The 23,529-nt window shown below is 35.9% G+C and overlaps 1 protein-coding gene across 1 annotated transcript; it reads right to left on the reverse strand.

Moving 5' to 3' along the window:
- Nucleotides 1-6,587: 6,587 nt before the first annotated feature.
- Nucleotides 6,588-17,718, reverse strand: LOC112053349 (protein big brother). The gene is made up of 3 exons (XM_024092741.2): nucleotides 17,394-17,718; nucleotides 15,817-15,996; nucleotides 6,588-8,439 (listed from the first exon to the last, which is right to left on the reverse strand). Exons 1-3 carry the CDS (start codon nucleotides 17,565-17,567, stop codon nucleotides 8,086-8,088), a joined length of 708 nt encoding a protein of 235 aa, XP_023948509.1. The 5' UTR covers nucleotides 17,568-17,718; the 3' UTR covers nucleotides 6,588-8,085.
- Between the last annotated feature and the right edge of the window lie 5,811 nt (nucleotides 17,719-23,529).

The following is a 23,529-nucleotide window of genomic DNA, read 5'->3' on the forward strand; positions in this document are numbered from 1 at the left end:
ATAAAAGATAGGTATGTCTATATTTTATGGTTGACTCACAATAACACGTGTAACTTCCGATAGCTTAGCAGTTCGGAGTTTTCTTATTATATTTGTCTACTCTTATGTTTATAACACTCATCACTTCATCAATAAGAAAGTTAACATTATTACCTATTCAATAAAAAAAGAATCATATAAATCGGTAAACAAACACCAAAGTTATACATGAAATACGCTAAGCCATTGCGCGTGAATACTAATCTGCACGCAAGAGTCCTTAAATGTTGACTTTAAGGATTATTTTTGTGTAACGGTTGCCGCGCTCGACGCGACTCGCGGTGGGAGGAATAAATAAAGAAGTGCAGCGGCCTTAATGAGTAGGGGTAGGGTAGAGGTAGGGTAGGGTAGGGTAGGATAGGGGTAGTTGAAAGTTTACAACGACTTTTACGCGGACGAAGTCGCGGGCGTCCGCTAGTAAATAAATAAAAAAAAAACATTTAAAAATGTTGACCTTGAGGTTTCAGGTAAAAAGAATTAAGCTTTAGTTCATGTTTACATCTGTGTCCCCGTTCACACTGATTTAACCGTTTGTAGCTTGTAAATTGGCAATAATTATATCCATCAATCACGTATTTAAATGTATTAAGTTAAAATTTAATTCTCAGGTAAGTGTTACCGTTGTTCAGTAGAGGACCTTTCAAAATTGATAATTAGAGCAAGCACGTGCAACAGGATTATCCCGGCTAATAGAGGGCGTGCGACGGCTTATCCCGGGATCATCAGGTGATGCTTCGCGCTAGAGGGTTGGGGCGCTCACTCCGCATGCATCTAACTATCCATTTTACGCTCTAAGATTTCACTTATACGATTATATTGTAAGGCAGGTCAAAGGTTGCGTGATATAACTATATCACGCAAGGAAATTAAAACTGCCTAATGATAGATCTAATTAGATACCTATCTAATTAGGTCTATCATTAGGCAGTTTTAATTTCCTTTTATTGGTAGGTATCCATAGATTAGGTACCTATATATTGGAATTTAGGATATTTTATCTAAGTACCTAATCACTACATAGTATAAAACAAAGTTGCTTTCTCTGTCCCTATATCCCTATTGTTTGCGATTTTTTTAATAGATAGAGTGATTGAAGAGGAAGGTTCATATATGTATATTATCATCCATTAAATAGTGGACTGTTATTTTTGAGGTTTCTAATGTGACATCGTAAATAATTATTTTTCTTCATTTTACATTGCAAACGCAAGGCTGCCCTACGACATTTATCAAAATAACGTACCTACTAAGTATTGTACACACAGAAAACATCGCGACGGCATATGTCTATCTCTTTATGGATATACAATAACATTTTTTTGTCATTTACTTTCTACGACAATTAATAGCTAATTTTCGTAGCGATACTTACGATTTACCTAGCGATTTTAACCAATAGGTACAGCATTAATCCTTATCCAATTAAAAACCTTAAATACATTGTTGATTTAATATAGATCTAAATGGCCCTCTACAGCATAATATAATTTAAATGAATAGGTATTGAGAAGGTTTTTGAGATAATTAAAGCTAAGTCTGTTTATTTTTCTTTTATTTAATAATTATTCTTGGTTTCGTACAGTGTCGCGCGCACTCTTATTTTCCTGATGCCGATGTCTCTACACTGTTTCATTTTTGGCGTTCTCTGGATCAAATTGTACGAGATATATTGCAACTTTGCAAGAAATTGTAAGCTCTCTCTCTCTCTGTCTCTCTATGTTATGAGTATCTTATTCTATTTGTTTAGTTTTTCATTCCAGAGACAGGTCTATAAAAGTACAGAATAGAGTTTCTGCTCATTTACGATCTGCTTGTACTTATTTATTTATTTCTCCCTATTGCTTTTCTTTAGGAATCTATTAAGTTATTGTTAACTTTTTTACGACTTGCTTTGACGTTGATGTTCTTAACTGCTCAGTACTAGGTACTAGGTATGGAAAGGTAGTAGGTACCTACCTACTATAACTAGAGTCTTCAACATGTGTTTTATTACCAACAAAACAGTCAATAATGTTTTATTATAGTAATCTACTTGTTTTACGACGGCCGTTTTGTTCGTAGAAAACAGACGTTAATTCAAGGAAACATGTGGATGATGGCGCTACTCGCTTTCAAAGTGCCGCTGCCTGCAACTTGGCTATAAAACTATTTGATGTGCGCTCGGCAGGCGCGATATACGACTGTCGGATAAACAAACAGCTTCATTTGGACGTGGACTTCGTGTAATTAGATTGCAGAGCCATGCCACATTTTCTTTTGGTGAAGCTTTGCGATGTTAGTAGTAGATATCTGGTTTTAAATCAACAGGTTAAATTAAAAAAATTAAAACTCCCGACAGGCCTAATAATTAGCTTAGATGGCGAATTGTGGCATATTTTTTTTCGAAGATCGATCGATGTATGATAGACATGATGATGTAAATTCACTAACTCTTATGGAAGATCAGAGTCACTCAGATCAGCGCGATGTAGAGAGCTTTATAAATTCTATAACTTTACTCTGAATATGTAGATAATATTAGGTAATATGGAATCTGAAATGGAATAGTTTGACGAACATATAGATGGTGGAATGGCACTCCACTAAAGGAGCTGGATTAGCGAATGTAGGTACGCAGTGTACATGGGTCACACTAAAAGTTTTACACTTCTAGCTAATCGGAACTATTTGAATTTTGAATGTTACATTTTTTTGAACCGTTTCAACCTTCTTAGTAATAAAAAAGAAATTGGCGGGAAATCATTTGTCAATTGTTTTTTATCACACATCAAAGTTCTACGTAGATACGCAAGAAAGCGCAGAGTATTTATCGATCTCCATTGAGTTCTAGTTCCCTTAAAAAAACTTCAAACGACGCGACGTCCCTACAGAAAGCCTATGTCCAGCGCACGTCTATCGGCCGAGGTGATTGCATTTATTTTATTTTGTTTTTAATTTTGACCAGTGACCAGCCAGCCTACGAATATGATTCTCCTCAAGCAACTTCTTCGAATAATTTTTATTTGAAGGTGCATTTTTTTCGTTTTTCCGTCATCGACTTTTCGATTACTTTTTTGGTTTATTTTAATTAATAAGACACTACAATAGCACTTAGGCATTGTAGTGGGTGGCACAATCTAAGAATAAACGTTTTTTCTTTAATTGGCAGATATTTGAATGATGGTTTTTTACTAGAAAGTAGAAACCAAAAATTAATTATTTTAAAGATTCTTTATTTCGCTATTTTAAGATTTTATTTAATTTACATATAGGGTAGTAAGTACCTATCTAGGTAACTGTTAAAGGAGTTTATTTTTATAAGAAAGGAAACCCTACATGCGTTCACAACTTAGCAATTTAGCCAGTCAAGTGTGATATGAGGCATCTCGTGTGTCAGCACTCAGAGAAACCTTAGATATGAGCTGTCTTGGTTTTACTTTAATATAATATTTTATTTGCTTCATTTCTTGCTCAGAGGCATGGGAATTTACTTTCATAGTAGTTAAAAAGATTACCTACAGGCTACTCAGTAAGGTTTCTTCGCGGAAGTTAAATACTTACGTAGCCGTTTTTCTGTGGTCAAAATTTCATCTTAATTTCAGAATGTAAAGTAATTGGTCCTTAACTACCTATCACATTCATATACCCAATAAAACATACAAGATACAAACATGCAAGTAAGTGGTAAGTCAATGCCGCGGCTTTGAATACAGAGGTCCTGGGTTTTAGCCTGCGTTGGGTTATGAAATATTGAGCTTTTCTATCATGCCAAGAACTTCTCGCAATCTCGTTACTCTGTGGTGTATAATATAAAATAATTGGGTGTTATTTACTCCCCCGTAATTTCCACCGTCGCCACAGAAAACATATTGACATTGGCAACATTGAATTAATCCCGAAAAAAATCCATGGTTCCCGCGTGATTTGTGGAAAACTGAATTTCACGCGGACACTCCATGGTTCCCGCGTGATTTTTGAAAAATTTAATTTTTCGCGTATGAAGTCGCGGGCATCCGCTAGTACCTATACATAGATTTATACTAAAACCAGTGACCTCATGTTCAACAAGCGAATAAGCTACGAGTAACAATATCGACCAACCGACGGTGTAGTGCGAGTGGGTGCTACTTACTAAAAAATAAAAACATATTCCACTTGCGGATACGGCGAGCCGTTCCCACGCTACGTGATGTACCCGAATTACCGACATGAAATGCCCTTTTGGTGCTTCATTCTCACTGACCCTGCTTTTTGCACAAAAAGAATTTGCTGATAAATCACGGCCCTTTAAGTACGAGATCTGGATGTTTTCTGATGTTTGCCTTTTGCAGTTTTTTGTTGATATCGATCAGAACGTCCGATGTTCAATGAGTTGGTACCTGCTCGGTGTTGACGGTCAAGGTGCCGAACGTCACAATAACTAGATAACATCAATGATTATGGATCAGGGAGCTTCCTAATCTATTATAGCAAATAGCAGGTACTAATAAAGAAGGAAGCTATATTTGATTTCAAGATTAGATTGCATGGATCCAGGATCCAGGACAATACAAATACCTGTCTCATATTATTGGCAAATTACAAGTATCTACCTACTTACGAGTAGGTATATTTGCTGTTCTTTACCTCAACTTGAATGATGATGATTGATGATGTTTTGCGGGATGAAGCCTACCTATATGTATACCAAATGTTGGACAACATTTGGATATGGAATGGAAAAATGAAATCAAAGAAGTAGAAGTTCATTTATTTAAATAGGCTTAGTTAGTTTCCAAGTATTTTCGAAACGTCAGATGATAATATTATTAAATAACTAGCAGACGCCCGCAACTTCGTCTGCGTGGAATTAACTTTTCACAAATCCCACGGGAACCATGGATTTTTCCGGGATAAAAAGTAGCCTTTATGTTAATCCAGGGTATTATCTATAATCATTTTAAATTCCAGTCAAATCGGTTTAGTAGTTGCGGCGTTAAAGAGTAACAAACATCCAAGCAAACATACATAAAAATTTTCGCGTTTATAATAATAGTAGGATAATAATTGGTCTAAAACTTAAAATTAAAGAGCATTGGTCTGAGAATACTTATCATTACGTGAATTTTTTTATAAAAGTCTAACAGTAATTTTGTGGAAATTAGAGGAAAAACCAAACACTCTTCGCTTAAACTACCCATGAAGGTATACTCACCTACATTAGAAACTATTACATAAAAAAAGTTTACCTGATTCACTCCTAATGAAAAGCGGCAACAAATTGTTCTGACTATTCAACCTTTAAATGCAGCAATTAACTGCGTGTTCAACGAGCATAAATGGCAACATTTCCTGGACTAAATTGGGTATAATGAGCGTGGGGCGAGGGTGCGCGGGCGCGGCACAGGTGCGCCGCGCGTGTTCGCTCGCATGCGCTGTGACCTCAGCTTCGGCGCAACATGCTGCGACGACCGGCTGCCTAATTGCGTCCGTGTAATTATTTATTGTTACAACTATATAAAGACTAGCGGACGCCCGCGACTTCGTCCGCCCTTAGACCTTCTTTATGCGTGTTTGCTTGCATGAGCTGTGACCTCAGCGTCAGCGCAACATGCTGCGACGACCGGCTGCCTAATTACCTCCGAGTAATTATTTATTGTTACAACTATATAAAGACTAGCGGACGCCCGCGACTTCGCCCGCCCTTAGACCTCCTTATTCCGGCCCTCTCGCGAAATCCGACAGCGGACGTTTACAATTTATGTATAAACTACCTCCCTGTTAAATTTCAACTTTGTACATCAAGTGGTTTTCATCAACCTTTCGCATTTGTATATTAAGATGAGCAATGATCACCCAGTGAATATGACTTGAATTCGAAAGGCGTAGGTTGCATTTTAAGAAATTAAATATCACGTGTCTCAAACGGTAAAGAAAAATCATCGTGAGTAAACTTGCATACCTGTAGACACAATGCGGATTGGCAGACTTCACACACGCTGAGAATAAAGAAAATTCTCTGGTAAGCAGGTTTCCTCACGACGTTTTTCCTTCACCGTTTGGACACGTGATAATTTCTTAAAATGCACATAACTGAAAAGTTGGAGGTGCATGCCTGGACCGGATTCAAACCCACACCCTTCCGGAATTAGAGGCAGATCATATACACTCGGTTATCACGGCTCCTACCTACCTTTAATACCTAATTACATGTGTACTATTATGATCATCACTATCAGCCAATTTTAACGACCCACTACGTTAACAGAATCCGATGATGAGAGATACCGATTAATCAGGTGATGAATAACTGACGGCTTAACGTACTCGAAGCACAGTACTCTTATAATACCTACTAGCAACTTTCCTACTCCGACTCCGACTCCGACTAAGAATTTTACTAAAAATTTCTTTACTTCATAGCCCGACCTAAGACCTAAAAAAAGTCCTCGTGGTCCGAAGCTGCTATTTAATTGAAAATATTTTTTTCAAAACTGACCCACTGAGAGATTGAGTCACCAGTCCCAAAGCTGAGCGCTTTGTCACTCGAGAGCAAAGGAAATATTTAGGTAAATGAAAATAATCATAACTTCAAAAGAAATAGTAAAGATTTATTTACATTCTTATTATCACAATATTTGCATGTACACGTAATACTCCTATTTATTTACAATATAAAATATTAAAAAAGAAACTTAAAAGTAAATAACAAGACATACCCAATATCAAGATATATAAACATGATTTCATGGGCCTGACTTTGAATGCTTATTTCACACTTCAGCTATACGGGAATTTATACTCATTTTTGTACCTGAATCAATAGAAACGCTTTATAGCTTAAACTCATAGCTTGAAGTGGTGGAAATGTGGCTACATTTTAATATTTTCCTACTCATATTTAAGAAACTTATATACGAGATTATAAACAGAATTGAAATGAAACCTACGTACCTACTCGTACAATATGAAGTTATTAACATATGTGTGGTTCTATACACATAAATTAAGTATTTCAGTATACTTATCTACTATAAATATTTATAATGCGGATGATGAGATTTAAGATTTAAGAGTGATAGCCAGACTTTCGTCAGTTTATAAAAGGTGTAAGTTTGTTAGCACATGCTCCTCCCATAGGTAACTACCGTAGTAAACATGGAGTAAGCTACCATATTAATAGGTACTAATCAACATAGTCCATTATTGGCAACCGTACTTGCTTTTGGTATAGGATGAATGGCTAACCGTTTCAGCTTTATAAAATCACAAATGTCTTGTTATCACAGGTTTTCGCTCTTCTTCGTAGATATAGACATACGACTTATAAAAAGACATCAACGACTTTCTTATTTATTACTCTTATATGTATACCTACTTATAGAATTGTTTTAAATTATCTACTGCACAGATGTTAGATTAAGATGTGATGTGATAGTATTTGTCTTCGTAAAGGTGCCTACGATCATTTTAATTATTAAGTAGACTATTAAAATTCTTCTAAATGTTAAAGACGATTAGTAAATGGCCATTCTTAACAAGTGTCTATTACGAGTGACAGTAGATACTTAAGTAACTATATACCCATAGGTATTCTTTAGATTGGTAAATAGGTAGGTCAAAGTAATATATATAAATGTTCAATATTTTTGCTTTATAGCCATTCTAAACTTACCAATAGATACATAACTTATTTGAGTTTATTTAATTAACATTGCCCCTCGATTGTATATATTTTTTTATAATTTTTCTAGTAATTTTCTTTACTTGACTTTTTAATTAATAATTCTACTTTCCTTTCCATGCAGTAGAAACTTACACATACAAGTTTTAATACATTTTTCTACATATAAATTGCGATAAGACTTTATTTTTACTAAACCTAGTTTTTTAATGCAGTTTCTTTCCAAGTAATCGACGCAGTATTGCTACAGTGCTGTGTACTTAGTATAAAATAGTGGGTTAGTAAAGTAATCAAATACCTACGATAATTTGTAAATGCTTTGGAATCAATAGATTAATTATTAATATGAGTTAACAAAATTAAGAGATATCTGGTTACTGATATCGTAGTTTTTGAGCGTAGCCTTAAGAAATAAGAGCGCCTTGAGAGTGAGGCTTTATATGGACAGGATGGGTTGCATGAGGATGCGCCGGGTGGCTGGGGTGCGGCGGCTGGCGCGCCTGGTGGCAGCGCTGGGCGTGGACTTGCGAGTGAGCGCGCAGCTCCTCGCCGTGCTCTCTGTACGCGCGCTGCTTGTCTTCAAAATCCCTCAACCGTTGGTTATACCGTTCGATTTGGTCTCTCAATGCTGCATCTTCAATTGCCGCGCGCTCTTCGTCCAGCTCCAAGCAACCCGCGCCGTCCAACCGCTCCAGGTCGATCCAGCCCCGCCACCGCACGCACACGCCGTTCATGATAAATCGGGATACGATGTGTGCCTGGTAAACAAAAGAGAAACGTCACGTTAGTTAATTAATGACTGCGACCTTCCTCGAAATGGCAAAAAGTTGAAGCAAAAAATCGTGTTAGGTGGTAGACGGTGATTGGTGAGCCGTCAGAAAAAAAGGTTTCTGAATGTCTTTTGAGAATGATTTCCCCTTAATTCTTGGCAATCAACAATAACTATAATATTTAGATACCGATGAAATATCTACCTGCTGGTATAGTATACACATACCTACGTATTAGGTGTATCTAAGCAATATAATTAAAATTATTTAACAAATTAATGTCCTTAATAATATTTCCCTTTTTCCTCAGACTAAGCGCAATATCTAGGAGTGGGTACAACAACATTCCAAAGCGCTGGAATAGAACCTTATATTAGACCAATTGGACACATAACCGTGATGGAGTTATTATGGCTTCAAATTTTCTCATTTATTCTCTCTAAAAAATATGTGGAAATTCAGAAAAACTTTTAGTAGGTAAACAAACTTAAGGCACTTAAAAATGTCTGTACATTTCTGATTTACATTTAGAGGTGTCTAAAGCCCAATCCAATATCACATTAGGACAATATATCTATGTTATAATAAACTAGCGGACGCCCGCGACTTCGTCCGCGTAAATTTCGATATCAACTTTACTACTACCCCTACCCTACCCTACCCCTACCCTACCACTACCCCTACCCTACCCTTATATACCTTACCTACACCCTACCCCCATCCTACCCCTACCCTCCCCGTAGACTATCCCTTTCCTACCCCTATCCCACCCGTACCCCTATCTCACGCCTATCCTACCCCTACCCTACCACTTCCCTATCCTACCCGTACCTCTACCCTACCACTACCCTACCTCTGCCCCTACCCTACCACTACCCTAAACCCGGCCCTAAACCTACCCCTACGCTTCCCTACCCGTACCCTACCCTACCCTGTAACTTCTCTATCTTACTCCTACCCTTAGCAAAATCGGTCCAGTCCTTCGAGAGTGGTGGTATGACCAAGAGAAATAGAGACTTCTATGCTAATAATATAAAGAGGTAAAGTTCGTGTGGTTGTAGGAGGTAATCTCTGGATCTACTGGACCGATTTGGAAAATTGTTTTACCAATAGAAAGCTACGTTATTTGCGAGTGTCATAGGCTATGTTTGATCCCCATATTCACACGGGAACGGGAACTACGTAAATTAAAGCGCCGGGCGTCATATAGCGGAATTTCTGCGTCTTTTACAAATTTTGTATTATCTCCGAAACTATTTAAGTAATTAACATACTGTAAAAGGCAAATCTTATCTCCATAATATCCTTGTGATTATTAAATAATTTATTTTAATAAGGATTAAAGTTTACTTGTATAAATAATGACGTAAACCTAAGTATATAAAATTAATAATTTTTAAAACACAAAAGGTACTATATCTGCTAATATATAGAAGATAGATATATGGTGTCGCGGACTTTTTTGTAGAACTTTTAAAGATACATAAAGTCTCCATACATTAATTACAATTTTACACAATAGTTAAGGCAGCGCATGCGAATAAGTCTGTTTAAGAGGATTTTCAGTCCGACATGTACGACAAAAACTGTGTTAACTCGGCTAATATATATGATACCAATATAAAATATAGCCTATAGCACTCCCCGATAATGTAGCATTCTACTGGTGAAAGAATTTTTAAAATCGGACCAGTAGTTCCGAAGATTACCCCATTTAAAAAATGTGACAAACTTACAAACTTACAAACTTTACCTCTTTATAATATTAGTATAGATATAGATATAGATATAGAAGTATAGATTATGCAAAAACCGTTAAAAATACTTTGAGAGGTTTCTTAATTCAAAAATCTTAAAATTAACAATTATTCCTAGCCTAAGGTAACTAAGGGTAAGGTGGAATGGTCAAATTAAAGATCCAAGCTACGTTTGATTATAATTTCTCTTTATGGGTACGAGTGTATTAGATATTAATCACTCGTACCTCATCAAGAGTTTATGGTTATCGGCTAAAATGAAATTGACACGAAATTCACGCATTATTATTATTAACAATCCGATCGATTGGCTGAGCACGAGTCTCCTCTCGGAATGAGAAGGGTTACGCTAATAGTCCACCACACTGGCCCAATTCACGCATACGGAGGCAACACTGCGTTGCTTCTTAAAACGACAGAAGGCAAGCGCAATACATCGCGTGCGTGGCTTGTCTCGGCATCCTTCCCATATGCTCGTATTCAAAAAATACTTGTAATGAAGTAATAATTAAATGTCTGTTGTAAATAACTTTTTATCAATCTTCTATAATTGCTTATAGGTAAAAAATAAGTGCATTGATATTTTTACGCCAGCCATCTGTTTTACGCAGAATGAATAAAATACAACTAATTTGGTATATTGTGTATATCTACCTATAGAAAATTAATGAAAATATTTACAAATATTTTTTCGACTTGGGAGACATTGGTCGCTAAATATGGGTCTCATAACAAAGGCGCATATTCATTCAGCGGTCGATAGAGCGAAAGCTATGCTCGGAGTATTCGTATCTCTTCGTGATCAAATCAGAAATGAGGAGAATAGAAGGAGCCCGAGCAAGATTGTTATATTTCTGGTCAGTGGTCAGGCTATATAGGTAGGCAATATTGAGGTATAAGCTTAAGAGGCAACTATTAATCAAACTCAAAATTAAAATATATTAATTTCCAGTGTTTAACTCACGAGATTAAACTCGTTATTATTCGATATTTAAAACTCCAAAGCTCGGCTCGTCAAAACGGCTTCGTTGAACTTATAATACCTAAACATAAATATCTATACTTTTGTGCATAGTGGCGCGACGCTGACGTCGCGGCGGCCATTTTGGCTGGGCGGGCGTGGCGTCCCGACGCCCTCCAATCCTACAGGAGCTTTTCCATTATTGATTTCAGTCGGGAAATTCACTCTCCCCATTATAAGGGTACGTTGTTACAAAGTATTTGTGTAGCTCAGAACAGAGATTAACGAGTATACTCTAGTAGAATACGAGTAAACAGGTTTTTAGGGTTCCCTAGAAGGATCCTTGTAAAAAATTGCTAGAGATACATTGATTGCAATTTACGTTAGCATGCGAATGGATTTTAGAAAAAGAAAAAGGTTATTGGGAACTGATTGTGATTATGGCATGCATTATGTTATTTAGGTTTATTTAAAGATACCTAAAATGTAAAAACGTCTCATGTTTTTTGGTACGAAAATTTCCCTGGGAAGAAAAATTAAGTTTAATTATGATTATGACTCATTACGTTCAGTGGGGCATTTATCCTAACATTTAGATGAATTCCATTATTGAGATACGCGGCAGCGTATTTCAAAAAAATCACGGAACCTTTTAAACAGCCTCAAATTATCATAAAGTAGAGTATCTTAGTTCATACCTCGCAAAGAGAAATAGATAGTTTGAAGAAAAAAATGTAGGGTTCACAAAGTAACGGAAAGCGATGCAGTATAAAGAAAGAAACCCTAAATCACTAGGAAAAAAATCTGCGAACGCATTTAAGTGTTGAATGTTGATTATATAGTATAATATTTAATATTTTATATTTCAGATATTACACATTTTCAGAGAAATATAAATCACATCGTTTCGTTGCACAACAACAACAAGGTTGCCTTTTCCGTTTAATAAAATCGTTTTCAAGATGAGGGCTCGTGCACACTCGAGTGTGCTGTTAAACGAACCGAGTGTAAATAAATATAAGTATTCATATAGGATCGCAGCAGGCGGCCCCGGCGTAACGAAGGGGCTAAATTCAATCAAATAATTCATCAGATGGGCCTCCTTACATTTTATTGCATTGTAGTTTTAAAATGTAATTTTCTACGGGATAAAATAGAAAATAACGCACTCTTCAAATACCTAGTAGACTTTTGGAAAGGAGATGATTATGAGATACCTACCCGTTTCCGTTTATGCGGCGAGAGCCGAGATTCAACAAAGGCGACTTAATATTTTTTTAATAATGTTGTGAAAATTATTCACTTTTATACTGTGGTCCTTCAAAATGTTAGTCTCCCACGGCACAGTAAGCTCTACAAGTACTATTAGTTTGTTTGGACAAAAGGAAAATATCTGGTCTAGATCTCGAAATAGCGACATCCGCTGGGATTTTATAATGTTTCTCATAGTCATACGTATCCATTAATAAAGTCCAATCAGGTGCAGAACCTAAGATTGAGTAAGGCTTACTAGATGATTTTGTTATTGAACCTGCTTTGACGAAGTTAATTTGTCTTTTATTTGTAGTCAATCCTTTTTGAGCTCTAGCTACTGAAAGGCTTATAGCTTCACGTATGATTTGAATTGATTCACGTATAAAGAATGATAAATTAAATGAAAATCCACCCGTAAGCCCCAGAACAAATACGTTAATATTTTACAACCTAAAATGACGCTATATTTTCGAGAAAACAATTAAAAAATGGTATAGCCTTAATAATGGTGCTTAATATACTTGTATTTTGTCATACAGGTTCCAGATTTTACTTTTATTTTGTTTACGTTACGTTTGAAAATGGAAGTTAGATATTGGTTTAAGTAGACTTTGTCAAATGAATTGGAATATCCTCATTTTGTATTTACCCCAAACCCAAGCACCCTTAGTAAGTATAAATAGGTACATAATAAGCATGTTATCACTTCCTAAAACTCTGCAGCAGCCAAACTAAGAATATTAACTTCCACCGTTAAAAAAAGTAACACACCTAGTTTACTTAGAATTAGCCGTCCACCTTCAACAAACTAACGTCGGCTAGAAATGATTCATAGTGGTATTACTTGTATAACCTACCTACCTATCTTGTATTTTAAATTAACATTTAAGGGACGCCTTACGATGTGGGAGAACAAAATTTGAGGTATTTAATGTCTCATTTTCTTGGATATTTTCATTTTCAGATTTCAGCTTTGACTCGAAAAATTCTATACCTCAGCATTCTTAATTCGATTCAATAGGTACTCTATACCTAATAGTTCATCAAGAAAATCCTATTAGTAAATAATATATAGGACGTTTCTTGATTTGGAATATATTTTTTGTGTTTGTGTAAATTTTTGAATCGTTATAACTTAAGTTATTAATGAGTTAATTCCCCGTTTGCGAGAGGTATCCGTATATTATAATTTTATGGATACCTACTTTTACTTTATAGGTACCTACTACATTTGCAAGTTACATCCTCATCTACTTTTTTGCGTAAACTGAATTAGAAATACTGTTCGGCATAATAGAAACTTAAATCTTAATCTAGTTATCTGTTACAGTGTCAAATTAAAAAAAAGCAATGTTATTTGCAAATTTTATTTCACAGGAATTCAAGTATGATTTCCATTTATTTACGGACCTAGAGGTTATTATATTGTGTAGAATTTAACGCATTACCATGATTCAAATCGAGTCTCTCTTTTTGTGTACACGTCATTAAGGGAAAGATGTCATTCATACAAACAGGTACGAGTATCTACGTGGCTACAGAGCGTGACCAATAGATTATGTTCGGTGTTACGACTTAATATATTTTTCATTAGAAGCAACTTTATTGATGTCTTAATTTTTGTTATGGAAATACGACCGGAAACATGCGTTAATGACGCGCTATCAGCGTCTAACGAATGATGTCATTGAGGGACCTTAATAACTACGTCTTTTATGATTCACATTAGAAGCATTATTCCAATAAACAATTTCATACGCTCGGTTCATGAATATTTATACTTTTTATACACCACAACCTTTTTTTTATATAGTGTAGAAGAATTAAGATCATTACTGTGACTCATAATAAAATGAAAGGTGAAATGTACGCAAATTCCTTTCTATGGAGGAACAAAATCCTACACATGCGGGATACCATCTATAATAAATCTGTAGTGAATTCTTGACATGAAATATATTTCCAAGATAACTATCAGGGGGTGATAAGTGATCGATAATGATGCCAAAAATGCAATCAGTAAAATTTTTGTCTGTCTGTCTGTATGTTCGTCATAGAAAAAACAAAAACTACTCGACGACGACAATACTTGGTATAATTCATACTCCTGGGCAGGTTTTATTATACTTGCTACGACCATTAGGAGCAGAACAGTGTAGGGAAATGTTGGGAAAACGGGAGAAGTTACTCCATTTTTACAATAATATATACGTTAGTAATTCATAAAGTTATTTGTGTATGACTAGAACGAATATATGAATACATTCTGCTTTTTCTTCTTCTAAAGTTTGATTCAATGGTGTAACAACAAATAAGATCGATTACGTCTCTGACGTATGTAATAAAAAAATATTCACTCCGGGCGTTTAGATAAAGACAAACTATTTTCAAACACTTATTTTAAGAGACAGGTATCTTTCACACCTCAGGAAAAGTAAGAACAAGAGGTCTTCTAGGACAAAACTCTAGTAGAAAGTTCTTTGATGTTAAGTGAACGGGAGTTAGGAAAAATTTAACGATAGATTAAAAATTTCTTGTTAATATCTGTCTATGAATAAGTATTTTTTTGAAAATCAATATCAGAACTTTGGGTGCATCCGAAATGACAGTCATGTCTTGAAGAATTTGAACAGGCTCTAGTAATTTGAATGAAACAAGGTCACCCTGTATAGGTACCCACGTAGCATAACATAATTATTTTCGTCGTACAAAACCTCATTTAATAAATATCAAGTACTTAATTACATAGTTTTACAACACTAATTTAATTTAATGAGCACAACAAGTTTTGGAATCCAAAACGCATCAGTCATCTACGAGAATCTATTATTGCTTATGACGTGTATGAAAAATGTGGCTATAGGCTTTAAAATTATGAATAACACTAGCGTACGCCCGCGACTTCATCCGCGTGAAACTCGATGTAAACTTGCAACTACCTCTACCCTAACCCACCCCTACCCTACCGTTGTGTAAATAATGACGTAAACCTTAGTATGTGATTTAAATAATTTATTAAAGTACAAAAACTACTCTGCTAAAATATAGAAGTTAAATATTGTTTATTGTATTGAAATTATTGATAGCTGTTGGGATATTTTTTGTAGAAAATTATGTGTTCTGCAAAATTGTAGTACATTATTTTATTCTAACATGAATAGTTTTTGCAGCGCACGCCATGTAAACAATATTTTTGGTAACTTTTGTACACTTTGGGTTACATTATTGGAGTTTCAGGAAGGATCCCTAATTTTTTTAAAAATATAATATAGCCTATAGCCTTCCTCGATAAATGAAAGTATTTTTCAAATCAGACCAGTAGTGTATATTATTTTTTTTTTAAAAAAAGGCGATCCAAGAGCGACCGCCAGTAGCAATATTAAAGAGCTCTACCTTTCCGGATTCCTTCTGAAAGTCGCAGCCGCGATTGTTGTATGGCGAGTGGTCGAACACGAGCTGCAGGTTGGTGCCGGTGCCCGTGAAGGCGATCTCGGTGTGGCCCTCGCGGCAGCCGCTGGTGAAGCGCATCTGGCGCTCCTCGGGCGGCCGGTCGCGGTAGCCCGTGTACCTCACCTGGTGGAAGACAATATCCTGTTTATACCTTCAACTAGCGGACCCAGTCAACTTTCGCTTTTACTTATTCAACAGTTCACCTATAAAAATTCTATCACCCTATTGGATAGTACGGTTACGCAAACAACCAATAGGTAATTTATGGTTCAAACTATCGGCGACGAACAGAAACTTCTCACTTCAACCCTTATTCGGCTCACTACTGAGTTCAAGCACAGTAGATATAACAAGGTTCAAGTCTCCTCTCAGAATGAGAGTGGTCAGGCCAATAGGTAAACACGCTGGCCCAATGTGGATTGGCAGACTTCACACACGCAGATAATTGAGTCGATTAAATATATAAGATTTTAGCAGTTTATTAGGATTCCGTACCCAAGGGGTAAAACAGGACCCTATTATTAAGACTCTTCTCTATTATATATAGTCTTTTGTATTTTGAAAACGATGACAGTTAGACAATTGAAATCTTCACAGATAATAATTTAACTTTATCATCAAATACTAAAAAACAGAATAAAATAAATATTTTTGGGAGCTCCCATATCACCAACGTGTTTTTTTTTCAGTCGGGAGTGGTACGGAACCTGTCGTGCGCTAGTCTGACATTTCTTTTGCCATTTTTTTCATTTATACGTATTATTGCGTGCAGTTGTAACTAGTGCTACTGTTATATCAGTCGTACTGTGATTTCAGTATTAAAACCAATTAAGGTTTATTAGGTAGTACATAGCAGAGCCTGCAGAAATTGATGACTGAAATGTGAAATATTTGGTAACTGTGGTATCTATATGGGACGTGATAGCCCAGTGGACATGACCTCTGCCTTTGATTCTCAACGTGTGTGAAGTCCGCCAATTCGTATTGGGCCTGGTGGAGTAAGGCCTAACCCTCTCATCCTGAGAGGATACTCTTCCTCAACAGTGAGCCAAATATCGGTAGTTAATGATGAAATTCAATTGATGGAGATACTGGTCAGACAATGATTCGTTGTAGTAAGTAGAAGATGTTTATTCCTGAGAATACTTGAGAATAAGCGAAACGAGGTTATACACGTAGAAAAATCGAGCAATTATTTTTTTTATCTTAGAATGGTAATATAAAGTAGAGAAGATAAGAAATCATCATTAATTTAAAAACAAAAAAAGAACGTGTTTTGAATTTGATGTTTTACAGAAGCTAGCTAATTAATTAATTGTACCAGAAGGTAAATTAAAATAAAGGGAAAAACTTAGCTCCGTTTTAATATCCTTCCTTTACATTATAGGTACAACTACTGATTACAATTTTACGTACCTAATGAGCAGTTTCATGCTCATTTATTTTCCTGTTAACTCTAGACAGTCACATATTGAATCACAAAACAAAATAAGTATTAAATATTCAAGCGATTCACTTACCTCGCTTTCTCGACTCAGTCTTTTAAACAAGTCATCAGATTCGAACTTTGCTTTCTGATCCGGAACGACGCGCGGCATTTTGAAGATGAACCGCGGCTTCGGCTGCTCGTATAATCCGATAGAGTCGAACGGTAACATTCCTGCCAAAGCAGCCGGATCACTCATTGCGTGCATAACGCGAATTCTACTATCACAGAACTACACTAATCAACATCACTTCTCAAAGCTTCAAAACTGATTTGATTACAAAAGTCTACAATTTAAATTTGGAATATTTGCTACGCGACTGATCTCTACGACAACCGACTACTGAATGAGCCTTCAAAGTATCCGCTCAGGGAGAATTTCCATCAGGGCGGAGCGTAGTGATGGAGGGGCGGCGTAGGGCCAATAACATTGCTTTCAACGCCGCCTCTCTGAACCCGACGCCTTCTTTGTGTAATTTCGGGAGCTTTCGAGCGGAAAGAGGGTTTTCTCCCCTCGACATGTTTCAAAATAAATACTGTAAGTAACAAAGCATATGAATGTATAATGATGGGCATTATGCTCTTTCGACGTTTCGAGTGTTTTATATACATGTATCAGGCCTTTTGTTCCTTTGTATTGAGATAAATGTATCTTATGTGCTACGTACTAACGCGTTTTATTAGGGGAGAAAGATCCCAGGATCCGATAATGTCGAAATCTGATATTTTTAGTGCACTTTATTTCAGTAATAATAGTATTGCATAGAAGCGAGTACCTACCTACTATAATAGTTACCCTATACGTATACCTATTACCTACGTGAAATCAATTACAAGATCATTTCATAAAATAATTGTACCTAAAATTAAAATTAAATAGGTAGTTAGCCAGTAGGTACTTCGTACTATACTTTTATAGGTAGGTACCTATACTAATAAGTAACAAATAAAAGGTGAATTGGATCAACTTATATGTATAGGTTGCGTAGGGAGGTAATCAAAATTCTCATAGATTCCAAATTCTTTAAGGCACCATTTATACGAAATAAGGTTGAGTAGACGTAAGAAGATCAGTTACGTAGGTAAAAATAGGTTACGTAGGTAGGTAGGTATATATTAAGAAGTCTGCCACACGTAATATAGGTATCTATCTATGTATTCTCGATGGCTCGTCACGATATCTTAGATCAAACGGATAATCTTATCACTTTAATGACGTCCCTAGTCCGATAACAAAAGGCGGTGCATGGTTGTGAACAAATGTATCAAATGTTGTTAAAAGTATCATGGACGTAGTATCAGTAAGTGATCATTCAACAAAACGGTGTCTAAGTGTCGCTTTTGTTGTTAAATTTTATACAAAAAACAACACTTTTATGTTGCCGAAAGTGATACAAGTGAAAAGAATTCTTAGAGACATTGTTTGCGTTACCTTATTAGGTACTTAGTTAAAATTAAAAAACAGATTAACTTATACAATTTATTTTAATCAATCTGATTTTAAAAATGCATTGTATATATCAAACCTTATTGTACCTATCTAAATTAGGTATATATACCTACTACCTATTACCTATTATCTAGATACCATAAAGATGAATAGACAATGTACTGTCTGTAGACAACAGTAAAAAAAATCAATGGGAAGTACCTAAAAAAGTAGGTAGGTACTATAGCAAAGGTAAATATTAAGTTTTGAATTTAAAAAGATATTGTTATTTGACTTTACGCGGTTACACTAGTTACCTATAGGAATAGCTACATAAATATATAGGTACCCAACTAAGTATTTTATTCAAGCTTTGCAAAACCCCTTGGAGTAAAATATGTATCTTAGGTACTCGTAAGTATCTATTTTTTAATACTCGCTCTGGTAAAATTTGTTAATTGTAAATTTTATATAAGTACATAATTAGATAACTGTGGTCCCAAGGTGCTGGAATGACTACCCAATTACCCATATATCGCAGTGTTGGTCGAACCCTCGGTAGGTGGAGCGATGACATCAACGCTGGATGCTGGGCTGGCGGCTTAAGACCGTGGTGTCTGGAAGTCCTTACAGAAGGCCTATATGGAGGCCAGTGGGGATAATGATGATGATGATGATGATGATATCTGTTTCATAATAATCCACCCTACAACTGGCATAGCTCCGCACTCAAATCGATCAATAGAAAGGACATAGGTGCAATTTTATTTTTCGCTTTTCATAGTAATGCAACTTCGAAGTCGGTTAAATTTTTTTGTTACCTAAAAAGTTTTTATATGAATAAGAATTTCAGCTAGGTTAGACATATACGTTTTTAAGCAATTTATAAGATGGTATCTAGATAACTGCGTATGAAATATTAAAAAGCAAAATTTGTTGCATTTGAAGCAGTGTTTGATCTCGTCACGTACTTCTGATTATTGAAATAACGGACACGTGTCTCAGATCCGCGCCGTTTGATCTTAATGCTCGGCGTGGCGCAGAGCTTTGCATCGAGGGCGTGCACGCGGCGCTAGTACAGGCTAATACGGGCCTGCCGAGCTGATATCAGTGAAATTTAATAATTTTATAATGTCAGACACTGACTATCAATTAATCTCACATGCGTGCAGCGCCATCTTCTTGACAGCCAACAAAACTGATCGTGTGTTGGTCGCCATGTGCATAATATCATGCCGATCGCGACCAAGACACGTTTAATTTTATCGGACGTCAAGCCGTTAGGCCTAGTTCGGAATACTTTAGTATTTTACTCGAGAACGTATGATTTTTGGGCAGTAAATCCAAAAATTATTCGTACTCGACTAAAATACTAAAGTAGTCCGAACTAGGCGATAGCGCTGCAGGCATGTGAAATTACTTCATCATCAGTGGCTAACATTATATCATCATTATTTTAGAAATTCACTGTTTTAGAGAAACCTTAAAAACATTTTTAAAAAATCGTATCATTCCGTCAACAAGTGTTTTATGCCAAACTTTTTCTCCTTCTAAAAATACGGTTTAGATGTCATTCGATTTGGAATCGCATGTAGATAGTTTTGAAAAAATTAAAGGGCCGCTCGCAAAAATTTGCAAAAGTTATAAACAATTCACTAAAAATAAAAAATCGGCTAAGTGCGTGTCGGGTCACGTGTAGTGTAGGATTCCGTAGATTAAGTTAGCCCTTTAATCCGTTAAGTAATGCACAAAACTACCAATAACGACACCATGGAATAGACAATTAAAATTCATCCTCACTTTGCATTTAAGAAAGGAACCCCAAAATTTATTTTTTCCATTTTTCTTTTTGAATATTAGTATGTTTAAACGAAGGTAATTAATATATACCTTTAATCATTTAAGGTAATTAATATATACCATAATTTCAGCTCTCTAGTTTTAACAGCGACTGAGTTATCTTACTGACAACTTTAATTAACAACGGGATTAGTATGCAATTCTCGATTTCCAACTACGTTTTTTATGTTGGTCGACTATTTATCAAGTAATTGCTACTTAGCTGCTATAGTTTTCCTTGTGATTCCATAATATGTATACTGATATATACTGTATACGGATGATTCTACTTTCGTGAATGTGGTGGGGCACTTGACTCTAACTCTTAAAAGCTTAATATTTTACAAACGGATCCCTAAATCGGATCACTCAGTAAAAAGTTACGCGTGTAATATGTGCTAAAAGCAAATTTTCCCTCCGCTCCAAGGTCACTCTCTACAAGACCTGCATCCACCCAATAATGACCTAAGCTAGTGTAGTGTTTGCCCATCACCCAAAGGCGACCCTAAAACCCCTTCAGGTCCTTCAGAACCGATTCATGCGACAGGCCACGGACGCTCCGTGGTTTGTACGCAATAACGACCTACATAAAGACCTAGATCTCCCCACAATAGCCCAATATATGAAACAGCTCTCGAAAACTTATTTTGAGAGAGCCGAAACCCACCCCAACCAACTAGTGCTTGAGGCTTGCAGCTACATCCTCGATATCAACACTGATTGTAGATCTAGACGCCCAAAAATACGATCCTGACGATGACATAACGAACGACAATGCTTCCCAGGCAACACAAACACAAGCTACACAGCGGCTTCGCCGGCGAAGACGAGGTCCCCGATATCTGACGTCAAACAGACGTGAGCTTTTTAACTCACGATCTCGGGGGCGCAATGTATCACTGTGTTGGCACCGTGTTCCAAGTGATCAGAAGGTAGCACAATACAATGTTATTTTTGGCTTTTTAGTTTATGTTTGTGATTTTGAATTCGGTTCAACTTTTTTGTTAAAAGATTTTGTTTTTCTGTTTTTAGTGTGGCCTAGCATAGTAAAAGAAAGCACCACTGTACTTTCAATTTCGTTATTTCTATTTTAACACCAAATTACTGAACCGATTTTCATGAAAATTAAATGGGACCGATCTGGAAGTATACTATTTCAAACAAAAAAAGAATATTCAAAATTGGTTAAGAGATGACAAAGTAGCGAGGTAACAAAAAAAACATACGCGTCGAATTGAGAACCTCCTTCTTTTTTTGACATCGGTTAAAATGAGTCTCTCTCTCTTTCTACTACGTACGTACGTACATGTGTCTCTACCATAGAGGAATTAGAAAATGGACATGCATCGCACTCATATTCACGAACAAAATTGTCTGTCGTTTTTTGAGGGGGACGAGGTAAACTCACACGAAAATATTTAACACCATTAAAAATATTCTATGTCCATACACAACTATAACTTTGTCTCGCAATACACACACACGCGTAATTTTTACACAGACTAACAAACACATTGCTGAGACTATCCACAGATTAAATACATAGACTATTCGATTACTGATCGACGTTTGGCTGTTTCGTCAAAAGAATCGATTCTTTTTATAAATTGTTTTTATTACAAATTTGATGAAATTAAGCTTTAAATACTTTCAAATTAAACGTTACTCCATCTTTTACTAAACTACAAGGTTTTGGCCGTTTTTTATGCCATTAAACTACACAAACCGGCATTTTTAGGGAGCTCTTTACACGACGAAAACGATTACAACAATAAAACATCGATTCTATAGCAACAGTTTTTATAAACGCGTTAGATCATAGATGTTTGTTTAGCGAGGCAGGTCCTGTTCTTTAAATGGTCTAAGGTCTCTACTGATCAAAAAATCTATCGATTTACTTTTACACTGAGATGCTTTGGGGTAATTATTATGAAAATGGGTATATTTTGAAATTCGGGTATACTTATTGAACTGGACGATATTTTTTGATTTTGACAAAAATATAAAACGATACCTTTATCCTCCGGTAAAAACTTTTACACCCCGTGCCTCGGAGAGCACTGTTAAAATAGGTTGACAATGATGATGAAATGAATACTCTGAAATATTATTTTCACTATTTTTCCAACAGCTGCAAAACACCTTTTGTATTTTCTTTCTATTTGTCAACTACATATATTTTACTGTTTAATTCCGGTAAATGTTCGACATTTCAATAGTAGGTACCTACAGGATAGCGTGACATGATAACGATTAACATGTGAACATTGGAACAAAATTTGTCCCACGCCTACACAACCAGTGAGGTACATACGAGAACAATACCGCTGCACCTCTTTAGAGCACAAATAAACAGCTATACTTCTCTAAAAAATATTATAGATTTCTGCTTGCTTGCTTTAGACCTCTTCATCATCATCAGCATTAGGGCTCCTTTACCAACATTTTTTGATATAAGGATCCGTTTGTAAAATAATAAGCTTTTAAGAGTCAAGTCCACCCTCTACCGGCTAAACGGTTGTTTATGGATACAAGAAAAAATTCACGAAAATAGGATAGGTAGCAATTGCTATTTAAAGAGTAACCAACTTTAACGAAAATTGCATACTAATTCCATTGTTAATTAAATAGATAACGTTGTCAGTAAGATAACTTAGTGTCTGGTAAAACTAGAAAGCTGAAATTCGGTATGGGAATGTATATTAATTACGAATTGATAAAAAGAAAATTGGAAAAAATGGGGTTTCTTCCCTACATGCAAATTGAGGATGAATTTTTTATCGTCTATTGTTGTGGGGTATCGCTATCGCTATTTTTGTGCAATAGGTAGGTACATAAGGAATTAAAGTTGAAAGTAAATGCTAACTTAATCTACGGAACCCTACACTGCGCGTGGCCCGAC

Source organism: Bicyclus anynana, chromosome 3 (genome assembly GCF_947172395.1).
Source record: "Bicyclus anynana chromosome 3, ilBicAnyn1.1, whole genome shotgun sequence".
Classification (NCBI taxonomy): Eukaryota; Metazoa; Arthropoda; class Insecta; order Lepidoptera; family Nymphalidae; genus Bicyclus; species Bicyclus anynana.